This window comes from Perca fluviatilis, chromosome 17 (genome assembly GCF_010015445.1).
Source record: "Perca fluviatilis chromosome 17, GENO_Pfluv_1.0, whole genome shotgun sequence".
Classification (NCBI taxonomy): domain Eukaryota; kingdom Metazoa; phylum Chordata; class Actinopteri; order Perciformes; family Percidae; genus Perca; species Perca fluviatilis.
In genome coordinates this window covers 8673138-8686470 of record NC_053128.1, presented here as the reverse complement: position 1 = coordinate 8686470, position 13333 = coordinate 8673138, and the positions used below count along the sequence as shown (strand labels likewise).

General features: G+C 41.5%; 1 protein-coding gene across 1 annotated transcript; it reads right to left on the bottom strand.

The window, feature by feature from the left end:
* Positions 1-4833: 4833 nt before the first annotated feature.
* spag8 (sperm associated antigen 8) lies at positions 4834-13333 on the bottom strand. The gene is made up of 6 exons (XM_039778937.1): positions 13192-13333; positions 11496-11655; positions 11206-11251; positions 8004-8118; positions 6241-6303; positions 4834-5244 (listed from the first exon to the last, which is right to left on the bottom strand). The coding sequence occupies exons 1-6, from the start codon at positions 13258-13260 to the stop codon at positions 5137-5139; spliced, it is 561 nt and encodes a 186-aa protein (XP_039634871.1). The 5' UTR covers positions 13261-13333; the 3' UTR covers positions 4834-5136.

The following is a 13333-nucleotide window of genomic DNA, read 5'->3' as shown; positions in this document are numbered from 1 at the left end:
CCCACTTGGCCCATAAAAATGCCATGCAGGACCCATATATGCATTCCCAGTTCAAACCCATGGCCACTTGGCCCATAAACATTCTATGCAGGACCCATATATGCATTCCCAGATCGAACCTATGCCCACTTGGCCCATAAATATGCTATGCAGGACCCATATATGTATTCTCAGTTCAAACCCATGGCCACTTGGCCCATAAACATTCTATGCAGGACCCATATATGCGTTCCCAGTTCAAACCCATGCCCACTTGGCCCATAAAAATGCCATGCAGGACCCATATATGTGTTCCCAGATCAAACCCATGGACACTTGGCCCATAAAAATGCCATGCAGGACCCATATATGCATTCCCAGTTCAAACCCATGGCTACTTGGCCCATAAAAATGCCATGCAGGACCCATATATGCATTCCCAGTTCAAACCCATGGCTACTTGGCCCATAAACATTCTATGCAGGACCCATATATGCGTTACCAGATCAAACCCATGCCCACTTGGCCCATAAATTTGCTATGCAGGACCCATATATGTGTTCTCTGTTCAAACCTATGGCCACTTGGCCCATAAACATTCTATGCAGGACCCATATATGTGTTCCCAGATCAAACCCATGCCCACTTGGCCCATAAATATGCTATGCAGGACCCATATATGTGTTCTCAGATCAAACCCATGGCCACTTGGCCCATAAAAATGCCATGCAGGACCCATATATGTGTTCCCAGTTCAAACCCATGGCCACTTGGCCCATAAAAATGCCATGCAGGACCCATATATGCATTCCCAGTTCAAACCCATGGCCACTTGGCCCATAAAAATGCCATGCAGGACCCATATATGCATTCCCAGTTCATACCCATGGCCACTTGGCCCATAAACATTCTATGCAGGACCCATATATGCGTTCCCAGATCAAACCCATGCCCACTTGGCCCATAAATATGCTATGCAGGACCCATATATGTGTTCTCAGTTCAAACCCATGGCCACTTGGCCCATAAACATTCTATGCAGGACCCATATATGCGTTTCCAGATCGAACCCATGGCCACTTGGCCCATAAATATGCTATGCGGGACCCATATATGTGTTCTCAGTTCAAACCCATGCCCAATTGGCCCATGCCTGTCCCTCATGGGGCCCATGTAATCAGCTCATATGGGCTTCCTATGTGGGACTCATACTACAAAACCTACATGGGACCCGCTGATTTCACCCAGCCAAAGCCCATGCCCACACAGTAACCATGGAACCCGTACTTAACCCATCTGGGCCCCACATGTCATTGCTGGCTGGGAGTGGTGTGCTGAATGTACCACGTGGCGTGAGGATTGTACTTAAGAGTTTTGACAATTGCAAGTTTCTTTCAGTAAATGTGCCAAAGGGATTGAGAAAAACTTTAACAGCATAAAATGTGGACAACAAATGGGAGATGAATATGTCCGAGGACGGCAAAAAGGTCAACATTTTTATACTATTGGTCAGACACATTAGCCTAGAAATCTAGACGCACCCTAGTGGCAGCAAATTTATTTTGCAGCCAGGGGCTTCTAGGAACTCTCCGTTGGCTAGCGAGCTGGAAAAACCAAACTCTGGTCAGGCCAATCACATCGTGTATAGAGTCGGTGGGCGGGCTTATGGCTTCTGCTGTTGCTGCTGCTGGGAACAGCGGTCTTCTGGAAGACTTGGAGTTAAGCTTTTCTTTGAGAAACGAACAAAGAACGGCACTGAAATCATTCTGAAAAAAGGAAGATGTATTCAGAGTACGACCGTCTACGGCAAAAGTTTAATTTATCAACTAGCTCCGCTACCTTCTTCGTTGCTCTGCCTGGTTGTAGCGCTATCCTATTATGTGTAGAGGGAATTTGAAAGACAACCGTTTATCCCGCCCCTTGGATTGAGCCCAGCCAACATCTGGATGTGGGTCTGGCTTGTCAGGCTACAGACACATAACTGAGGTATGAAAACTGCAAAATTAAGGCTTCATATAAAACTATCTAAAACTATTTGATGTAGTATGTAAAACTTTACCCTAAACATATTAGAAGATGCTTCGTTAAAGGTGCAGTAGGTAAGCCTTCTAAAACTAACTTTCTGTCATGAAAAGTTGCTGAAACTGACCCTGTGTTCCAGTAGAACTACATGAAGCAGGTCATTACAAAAAAAATCCAGCTCCTCTGCCACCCCCTACAGCCTGTAGTGCGATTTGCAAAAATCCACCGCTCTCTGTTCAGATGCACCAATCAGGGCCAGGGGGGGTGTCTAACTGTGTGTCATTCACTGCTCATGCACACGCATTAATTCTCCCTTGTGGGGGGAGGAGCTTAGGAGACCGTTTGGGCTTTAGCAGAAAGGGAGGGGGGGACTGAGAAGTTGTCGATGTTCAAATTTTTTGGCTAAGTCCTGGATCTTCCCAATCCTTCCTACAGCACCTTTTAACAGACATTTGGCCCCATCTACCTCACTTCATTCCACAAAGAAATGTGGTACTCTTTCTAAACTACTAGCCTACTTTAAACTGACAGCCATCTTTTTTTTCAGACGACCAGAACCGAAAAACATAACTTCCTCTGCAGACAAAAAAACAGGACGCTGATCTGTTTTTGTCAAATGAACATTTATTGCATTTTGGGAAATCCTCTTATCCACACTTATCACTTTCAACTGATGCCACAAAGTAAGAAATGTTAAAGGGGACATATTCTCATATTCTGATTCTACTTGAATTTTGGGTTCCTACTCAAATATGTTTACTTGCTTTAATGATCAAAAACACTTTTTCTCAAACTGTTTGTCTGAATAGACCTGTATTCCCCCTTTGTGTGAAGCACCCTGTCTCTCAAATGCTCTTATCCACACAGCAGTTAGTTGCTGTTTGCTGGCTGCGGCCTGCGCTGAGTGTCACCGTTAACGCTAGTAATGCAGTCCATCCAGAAAAATTGAGTTTTTTTGTGATTGTTGCAGGAAAAAAATCCTTGATTATGCGGCACGTTTTCTTAAAAAATGCGATGGAATATGCGGGATATTTATGCAATTTTATGCGATGAAATTGCGGGAACTTGAAAAAACTGCAGTTTGATGAAAAAGAGAAAAAATAGTGATTCCCCCAACACCCTGCTTTTTCGATGATGTTCACGTCGCGTAATTACGTCACTTCATAACGTTCCCATGGCAACAGGGGAAAATGGCTGCTCTTGTGTGAAGTAAACGCAACATTTTTCAACTTTCTGCTAAGATATATGTGACTTTTTTTGCAACGAAAATGCGGTGATTATGAAATCTTGCAAGCCCCGCATATTTTGCGTGGAAATCGGCAATTTATGCAGCGAAAGTGTGGCGTATTTGAAATTTTTTTGACTTTGGCTGATTATGCATTGACTTATGCGATCGCATAATCGCGTTTTTCTGGAGGGACTGGCTATGGGTCAGTACTGACCAGAGTTACACACAGTGCTCACGGATACAGTACATCAGGATTTTTAGGAAGCCAAACAAGGAGGCAAATTTTTCTCAGCAAATCTGTACAGCAGAAACCAGTTTAGTGTGTTTTATTAACTTCAGAGATAGTTTGTTTGGCAGGTTTAAAGTTAAGGGGCCCTATTTTAACGATCTGAAGCGCATGGCGTGAAGCCATGCTAGTTTAACAGCGGTAAAAAAGGGTCCGTGTGCCGGGCGCATGGTTCAAAAGGGTTGTACTTAGGGTCTTCATTAATTCATAGGTGTGTTTTGGGCGTAACATGCAATAAACCAATCAGAGATCATCTCCCATTCCCTTTAAAAGCCAGGCGCGTTTGGACCTCGGCGCATTGGTATTGTGATGGAGGATGTGCTAAACAGGAAGGAGAGATTTTCAGGAGAAGAAACTGATCTGCTCGTGCGTGAAGTGAAAGCTCGCAAGCAGATCATATCATAATCAGTGTGGTGTGTAACGTTACTACTTTTTTCAGGTAAAAAGTAGTGTAACGCGCCACTATTGAAAATTTGGTAACGAAACGTAGTTCCTTTTTTCAATTCGGCGCAACATTACTTTTCCCAGGGACAGATTTGACAGCGACACTGCCTTCTCAGCTTGATTTTATTTTGGCTAAAATGTCTCTAAACTGTATCACGCCATTTTATTTTATTTACACAAGCCATCGACATTAAGCCATTTTTAAGTCATTCTTTTTTCTTTTGGATTTAGATGAGGCATGTTTAGTAAGGAGCCTATTGATACTATTTTTGATAAAAAAGAGCAAAAAATAAATGCCTGTTATGTCCTCCATAGTAGAACTTTATATAGGCCTACACATTTAGGAACAGATATTGGGTTCTGCCCAAAGTGAAGCAACATAAAAGTAACGTAAAAGTAACGAGTAACGTAAAAAGTTACTTTCCATACGGGGTAACTAAGTAAAGTAACGGATTACTTTTTTTAAGGAGTAACGAGCAAACTACTTTTTAAAAGTAACTTCCCCAACACTGATCATAATACTATTTCACATTGTAATATTTTTGGAATCTTCTGCATGTTTGTGTGCTGCTGCTGTGTGTGTGTAACAAGCATAGTGTTCGCACGCTGTGCACGAGCCTAGGCACATTTTACTAATTCACTGTTAAAATAACAATGAAATGCTGCGTTATTGACTTTAGACCAGGTTTTTGTTGGTCAATGGCACGATCGCTTCCCGCTGCCTCAAGACAGCAATACGCCCAGGATGCACCTGAACACACCTCCCTGTAAAACCAGCACGCCCATGGGCACAAAGATGGGCGCAGGTGCATTTGCTATTTAAATGACGCGGGCACTGCGTCGGTCTTAAACTAGCAAAGACACTTGTGTCGGGCTTTGCGCTGTGCTGCGCCGGGTGCAAGATAGGGCCCAAGATGTCAGCTACTGCTGTCTGTTATGTCAACATGACATCAGATGAGCAAATGCTATAGATGTGTGTTTTTTTCAGGCAGAAATACTGGAACTAAATATTCATCTGATTTGTATTAACCATCTCATTTGTAGATGAAGATACTTCCATTGACTTCACTGTTCTCCACAAAAGAAAAAGGTGTCACTGTCTTGAGAATATGCTGGGTTAGCACTTTAATATTAACTGGTAATGAAGTGATGCAATGTGATACTCTGACATACAGTCTCAGTTATCAGGTGGAAGCTCGATTTCATCCAGCCGCTCACTGATGGGAGTGCTGAACTGGGCCGACTTCCTGAAAGGTGCTTTCAGGGTCTTTACGGCAGTCACACCCTGTGACACAAAAACCCACAACGCAAGAATAACGTTAAAACATGTTACTGGACATCAGTGGTGGAAGAGTACTAGCAGCACTAGAAGTACTAACAACAACAAAAAAAACTAAAAAACAAGTAAAAGTCCTGCATTAAAAATGGTACTTAGGTACAAGTATGTAAGTATCATCAGAAGGATATACTGTACTGTAAAAAGTAAAAGCACTCAATGCAGAAAACTGAAACTGGAAACCATCAAAAACAGTTCTGTCAATCAACTACGTGTTTAATCGGCTAATCGTGTACAGTAAGGCCTATATATATTTTTGGGTGGTTTCATTTATTTTAAAACATCATATTTTATAAACTATGTGTGTTTTGTGTGCAAAAAAAAACTAAAGCTGTCAGATGAATGTAGTGGAGTAAAAAGTTCAATATTTCTCTCTGAAATGTAGCGGAGTAGAAGTAGAAAGTGGCATGAAAAGAAAAGAGTCAAGTAAAGTTCAACTCACATTGGTTCTTAAGTACAGTACTTGAGTAAATGTACTTAGTTACATTCCACCACTGCTGCACATTCTGTGTGTCGAGACTGAAGAACCTGACACTAAATCATAAAGGACACTTTGCACAGAGGGAACAATGGGGGGGCAGATCTTTGACTAGTCTATAATCATCTCCCTCTTAACCTTAATGGATATGTGCAACTCTTCTGAGAGCTGCTGCTGCTGCATTCTCTTCTGACATTTGATGGTGCCATTGTTGATTGTATGTTATTTTTGAAGAAGGGGGGAAAAAAACAGCAAACTTGCTCAGATACTAAGCCCAGACACACTACAGACCTAAGTGTTCAGCATCAGAGAGAAAATGACTCCACTATTAAATCAGGTATTCCTTTTGGCCCACAAATAAATCACTTAAAAAGGCACAGAAAATACTGAATGGATAATTAATATAACTGCAAACAAACAGCAAAATATGACACCCAACGTCCAAAAAGTGGAACAATCTGACCCACCTGTATTTGCTGGCAATTTTCACTCCAAAATGTGACCGCTTGGTCAGTTTTATAATCATGAACCTGGAGATGAGACAACAAGAGCACTCTGTCAGATAAGCAGCATTGGGAGTTGTACTTTCTCAGCGTTTCCCCTTCAATTGTACAGGCCTGGCCAACGGGAACCCCCGCCATGTCCGAATATTTTTCAAAAAATAAATGCCAAATATCCATTGTGCCAGCTGTTTGTGGTTATAACCTGGGTAGGTTACTATGGTGACCTATGCTGCACAGCTAACCTGTGTTCATGGGATCATGGCAAAATCAATCCTACATGATCTTGGACCAAAGTATTGAGTTGACAATGAAGTGACATGCGAGAACACATAGTGACATTTGAACAGATCAGAAGACTCACTTCACATAAAATATATATTTTTGTGCATGGAACAGGTTTTCTGACAGGTTGTAGTTTATACTTACAGACTAATGATGGTTATAGTTTACCAAACACTCACTGACAGCCTAATAAGTAGATAGCTGCAGACAGTTTTTATACTCTTATTGCATAACTGCAGCTCAGGATAACATCAGGCCTATCATCTCCTGTCATATTTAGTACAACACTCATGGTTTTGTTAATATTGCCTGTGCTTGGCCTGTAATTAAGAACTCTGTCGCTTTCACATCAATGTGCTTATAGCTGCTTTGGAAACCCTTCAGTAATGGCCCAAACTGCATGGCGCCTCTTTAACTGAGCCAGGTGGTAACCATATTAGGACTGCCAGTGGTAAGCTTAGTAAAGGCAGACAGCTCAAATCCAGACTAAGTTGAGCTTGGTGATACAGGCCTCTGGTAATGGTGATGTCACACCTAATGGAATGGTGTCATCGTTAATTTTTATTAATTACAGATCTTTCCTGCAAGTGAACATTTCTGCCATCAGAAAAGATGTATGGATGAATCCACTAATGTTCCCCAGTTATCCTACAGCTGAATCTGGAATCTAATGGCATTATTATAATATGAATTCAAGCTGCACTTGCCATTATAATTATAACCATTAAGAACATAATGATGGCTATTGCTATTATTATGCTATAATACTATGATATATGCTATGCTATTATTTGCTATATCTGCTATACTGATTATGAGTCATATTTCTATAATTATTATAGTTATATAGTAGTAGTATAGTATTATTGTAGTAGTTGTGCATATCTCTGTCCCCCTCTGTTCACCCCCCCTCTCTCTCTCTCTCTTTCTCTTTCCTCTCTCTCTCTCTCTCTCTCTCTCTCTCTCTCTCCCCTCTCTCTCTCTCTCTCTCTCTCTCTCTCTCTCTCTCTCTCTGTCTCTTTCCCTCTCTCTCTCTGTCTCTTTCCCTCTCTCTCTCTCTCACCCTCTCTGTCTGTCTCTCTCTTGCTCTCTCTCTCTCTTTCCTTCTCTCTCTCTCTCTACCTCTTAGGATTGGACACTTTGCATTAAATGGAATTGAATATTGGCAGGAGGAAAAAATATAATACTCATTCATAACCAGCCACTCTCTTTATTCAATTGGCAAGGTAATTTGAAACAGACAGAGAAAATTATATGTAAAATAGATGAAAACTAACTTGCTTATGCAAACAAATGAAGCATCTAAAAGGAAACTGGTGCAACATATTAGGCATCATTTTAACACAAGTCACAATATTAAAGTTATTTAGATAAACAACATATCGTTTGCTATCATCACCGTTCATGCCCTTGCATACACATAGAGAACGTACATTTAAACTTACTTGTGTTGTTTGAGGGGTAAGATGCACAAATCCCTCCACACAGAAATCCTTCTGGGTTGTGGAGCAGAAGTCGGTTTTGGGACTCGGTGGTTTCAGTTCAGCGTGAACCTTCTCTCTGTGAACAAGATAGATGATAAGATATCCGCCTCAGTATTTGGCAGTGTTGGAAGAATATACTCAGAACTAGAAAACTATAAAAGTAAAAGGAGCAATACCACAGTACAGGAATACTTTGTAAAGTAAAATGTAAAATGACTCATAATGGAGAATGGCCCATATCAGAATAATGTATATATTGTTGAATTCTAATTATTGATGCATTTACATGTGCATCACTTGCCTCTGGTAGAGCTGGGACTAATGTAACTGCTTTATATACTGCTTGATAGCTAGCCCTGGTCAGATCGATAATGTTCTTATGTTATCTTAACCTGTGTTATTACACAGCTTTGTTGAATCCTCAATTCTGATTGGTCAATTACGGCATTTTAAGTCTGGTTATTTTTTGTATAAGCAGACCGAAGCTATGGACTCAGTTCAGATCGTAGACCCTGGAGGACCATTTTTAAATCAATCAAATCATTTTTTATTTTGTTTCAAATTATAGATTTTTTTTAAATTCAATATTCAATTCAATTTTATTATCAATTCATAACAAGACACTTTACAGATAGAGTAGGTCTAGACCACACTCTATAATTTACAAAGACCCAACAATTCCAGTAATTCCCCCAAGAGCAAGCATTTAGTGTGACAGTGGCGAGGAAAAACTTCGGACAGACCCAGGCTCTTGGTAGGCACTGTCTGAGTACCGGTTGGGGGTGTGATGAACAGAGGCAATAATAGTCACAATAAGGTTAATGGAACAGTGACTAGAAATAGTAGTTGTAGTAGTTCATGGCATAGCAGGGCACTGCAGGGTGTCACAGGACGTAGCAGGGCACTGCAGGGCATGGGTGGATGCAGTGGACGCAGCAGGACATTGCAGGGAATCGTAGAGAATAGCAGGGTGTAGCAGGTCCAAAGCGACAGCTGCACCCAAGACCCAGATCTTGGTGCCACCCTAATTCAAGGCAATATTCTAGGCGAAGAAGAAACATAAAGACTCTGGGGAGTGAACTCCCCAGAGCTAGGTTAGTCTCTCGTCCATGAGTACACTTCCTTCTGCGCGATTAAGTAATTTAAGTGGAAATTCCCCATTTACTCTAATGTGCATGCATTGTAAAAGTAGAACAGCTTTAAAGGACGTAGCAGGGTATAGCAGGACATAGCAGAGCACTGTAGGGTGTATAGTTAATTACCATGTAGGTGTCTAGCCCTAGGTGTAAGAAAATCTCCAGAAGAGTGAGGCAGAAACCAGTCAAACAAATGTGTGGGTGAAACAATGATGTGTAGGTCCTTTAAGAGCGCTGATGTAAAAACGCACTGTGTGTACTTTTTTCTTCTTGATTTGAGCGGACCTGTTCAGGAACGCAAATTAATTTCAGTGTAAACTGGCAATAAAGTTGCATCGTATCATTATCCTTGCACATGTCTTTTAATATCATTCAGTGGATCAATGGCCATCATATACATCGGAGTAGAATTTCCACATTGTGTCAAAAGACAGACTGATCTCATGAAGTGGCGTATGTATGACACGCCAATTCGTATGCCATTTTGGCGTGTTATCAAGACACATGATAGCTTTGTAGCATGTTTATCAACGCCGTTTGGCCTCCATTGACTTACATTACCTTGCGATTGCATGTCAATTTACGCTGTAGCGAGTAATTTTGAAAGGTTGGTCGGGGTGGTGGATGGGTAAAACACAGGACTTTCACCCAGGAGACCGGGGGATCGTGTCCCGCGTGTCACGTTTCCTAAACCCAACCGTCGCTTTCTTCTTTTACTAAACCCACCCCGTTGTTCTTTTCCTAAACCCAACCGTGCTGTTGTTTTCCCACGTCCCGTTATTGTTTTCCTAAATCCAACCGTCCCGTTGTTCTTTTCCTAAACCCAATCTGTCCGCTGTACACGCGGATAGCTCCAAATTTCACTTTATGAGATTTTTTAACATTAATATGCGTTCCCCCAGCCTGCCTATGGTCCCCCAGTGGCTAGAAATGGTGATAGGTGTAAACCGAGCCCTGGGTATCCTGCTCTGCCTTTGAGAAAATGAAAGCTCAGATCTTCATCATTCTCAGATCAGAGAATCTTCTCCTTATGAGGTCATAAGGAGCAAGGTTACCTCCCCTTTCTCTGCTTTGCCCGCCCAGAGAATTTGGCCCACCCATGAGAGAGAGGCAACATGGCTTTCAGACGAGCAAAGTGGCAGTTGGTCAAGCCCACACCCCCACTCTCCACCTTGCCCCCCCTCTCCTCCTCAATAACTACTGACACAGAAATGGCACATCCTAAGGAAAGCTCAATGTGGGACTGGCTCTAGTGTCTGTAATTCTGCACCAAGGCTGAATTTCGGGAAAGAGATTTCAGATATAGTATTAGGGGACCACTAAGGCCTATATAAAAGAGACTTCAGATACAGTATTAGGGGACCACTAAGGCCTATATAAAAGCATCCAAAGAACACCATGTCATGGGACCTTTAAGAAAGTGGCTGTGTATGTTTAAGCAAAGTCATGATATCACGTTGCAAAAGAGACTGATGTGATATTTAAGTCATGAAAAAACTGTTAATTCATGCATGAGTTTCAATATAGCATTGTGTATAGCATAACAACCCATCAGCCGGGGGGGAAATTGCTCTGAGCTCTTTGCTGGACGGGTACCCCGTATGAATCAAGCAGTGTTGCTGTGAGCTTATAAAGTCCAGGAAATGTAGTGTATGGCTCAAGACCAACTGATGAGACATGTCTACTGCTGGACAAGCCGCTTTCATCGAAGACATGATGCTTTGTATTCTTTATGAGCAGTTAACTTTGCGCGGGATGTTAATAACCTCATCTGTGGGGATAGACTCTATAAACCCCATTAGGATTACAGGCCTCCATGTAAAATAACATCATAAAATCTGATTTAAAAGGTATTGCAGCTGTGATTGAAACAGTAAAACGAACCCAGACGCGTAAATATTGCATCACTTTGCTCCGACGTGTTCCCCTCAAGACATGGTCAGGCAGTGTTCTGCGTTTCCATAAACAAAACCCCTTCCAGCAATAATTTGTTCAGCATCAAAAGACTTGTTTCATACTTGATTTACCTTATCATCTGGGCGATATGTTTTTCCAAAAGCTCTCCTCTGATGCCTGAATCATGGAAAAAATGAAAGAGATGAACTGAGCGTGCACAGTAAATCATCTGAAAAACATTCATTGAACAGTGAAATAAAAACAAAAAATAAAATGTCAAAGCAGCAGCCAGTGTGTATGCAAATGCTGTAATCTGGTACTCTATTGGACACCTCCACCTGAATAAAATCTTTGTCTAGTGTATACATGGGTTATAATGGTTGTGTCATGCTGTGGCTGGTGAAAGACAAGGGACACATACCCCGCAGCCTCACCCCTGGACTTTTCGGAGGGATGTACGTTGCTTTCAGCGTGCTAACGGTCTCCATTTTAGACTCCTGGTCCATCGTGAGAATCCCCCTGTGTCCACGTTTCTGGATTTCTGTCCTCGTCTGCTGAATGTCGAGAGCAGCAACGGCCCTCTGCATAAATGGACGTACAGTACATGGTGTAAAACATGTTACAATCTAAAGCAATTGCAATAAATATTCACTTTGTAGTGAGTCTATGGCGCTTGTTTCAATCAAACATACAATGTGTCATTTTCTGTCGCTAGGGGTCTCTAAATCAAAACTACATAATAAAAAATAAAAAAAGATGGAGCGATGCCATCATTGCATTCAAAGAATAAAGCAGTATCACGTTAAAATCAGTGTTTCTCTGACGCTGTTCGGCGACATATTTTGGGCTTCATTTAATAAACATAACCTGTAGTAGTACACAATTGTATGTGTATTGTTTTGATTACAATGTGTGGAATTACTTTATGTTTCCTATGTCTATTTATTTCTATTTCACCGGCGTCTGTACAGCATCAACAGGGGGTCGCCATTGTTGTTTATGTGTGTGTGACGTCAAAAACTGGGAGTACAAAGATCTGGTACCAGTTCACGAGTAGTAAGTTACGTGTTTGACTGCCGTTCCAGGGCACTTTCACAGGTAGAAGGTTGTGAAAACACGAATTCGAGTTGCCTGGAACGCAGCATCAGTTTAGGATTAGAACTGACATGACTTGTTGATTGGTCTGTCACAAGAAAATTCCTCTGCAACAATTTAGATAAGGCAAAAATAAACATTTGCCTATTACAGCGTCTCAAATCTCCAGGTTTTCTGATTTTCTTAGTCTTATAGCAAACTGAATATGTCTAATTTTTTGAAGATCATTTTGTGATGGACATTTTAAAGGTCCCATGGCATGAAAATGTCACTTTATGAGGTTTTTTAACATTAATATGAGTTCCCCCAGCCTGCCTATGGTCCCCCAGTGGCTAGAAATGGCGATAGGTGTAAACCGAGACCTGGGTATCCTGCTCTGCCTTTGAGAAAATGAAAGCTCAGATGGGCCACTAAGGTCTATATAAAAGCCTCCAAAGAGCACCATGTCATGGGACCTTTAAGCCCCTTTCAGAATATCTGTGGTTTATTTTTGTATTGTGTTTATAAGACCATATGAGACAATACGTTGAATACTTATAAGCATGTGTCAGCTTTAATAGTGTTGACAGTCACTCTCTGTATAACTGAGTTTGCAAGGCAATGCAGCAGGCAGGAAAGTCTCACAGCCATTATGACACGCACCAAAGAAAAGGAAATATGAAAGTACACAATACATGTACGAAAGGCTTACCATTATCATTCAACTAAAACACAAACTGCACATGTAGCTAACTCTTTGCTGATATGCAAAACAAAATTAGAAAATTAGGGTATAAACTTTTGGTCTAATGTGAGGACGGACACATAACACCGCACAACCTACTGTGTAAAAAGTAGCCAATGTTGTTAGAAACCACAACAAACTGACGTTATAGGCTACATTATTGCTTTAACATACACTAGCCAACTAGCAGTCTGACGTGTGGCGGCTAGCTAACATTAGCGAGGCAGTTTCCCCCCTTATAATAATAACATTAGCTAGCTAGCTACATCCATGGGCATTTCGCACTAAGTTCACTCACCTCTTCTGCCCAGTTGTGCAGCATACATTTCCCGACGTTATTGTCCACAGTGGTTGGCTGTTCGGTCATTGTAGTGTTGTAGTTCCGCGAACAACATACACTTCTCTCTTTCTCTGAATGAAGTGACAACGAATCTCACTTA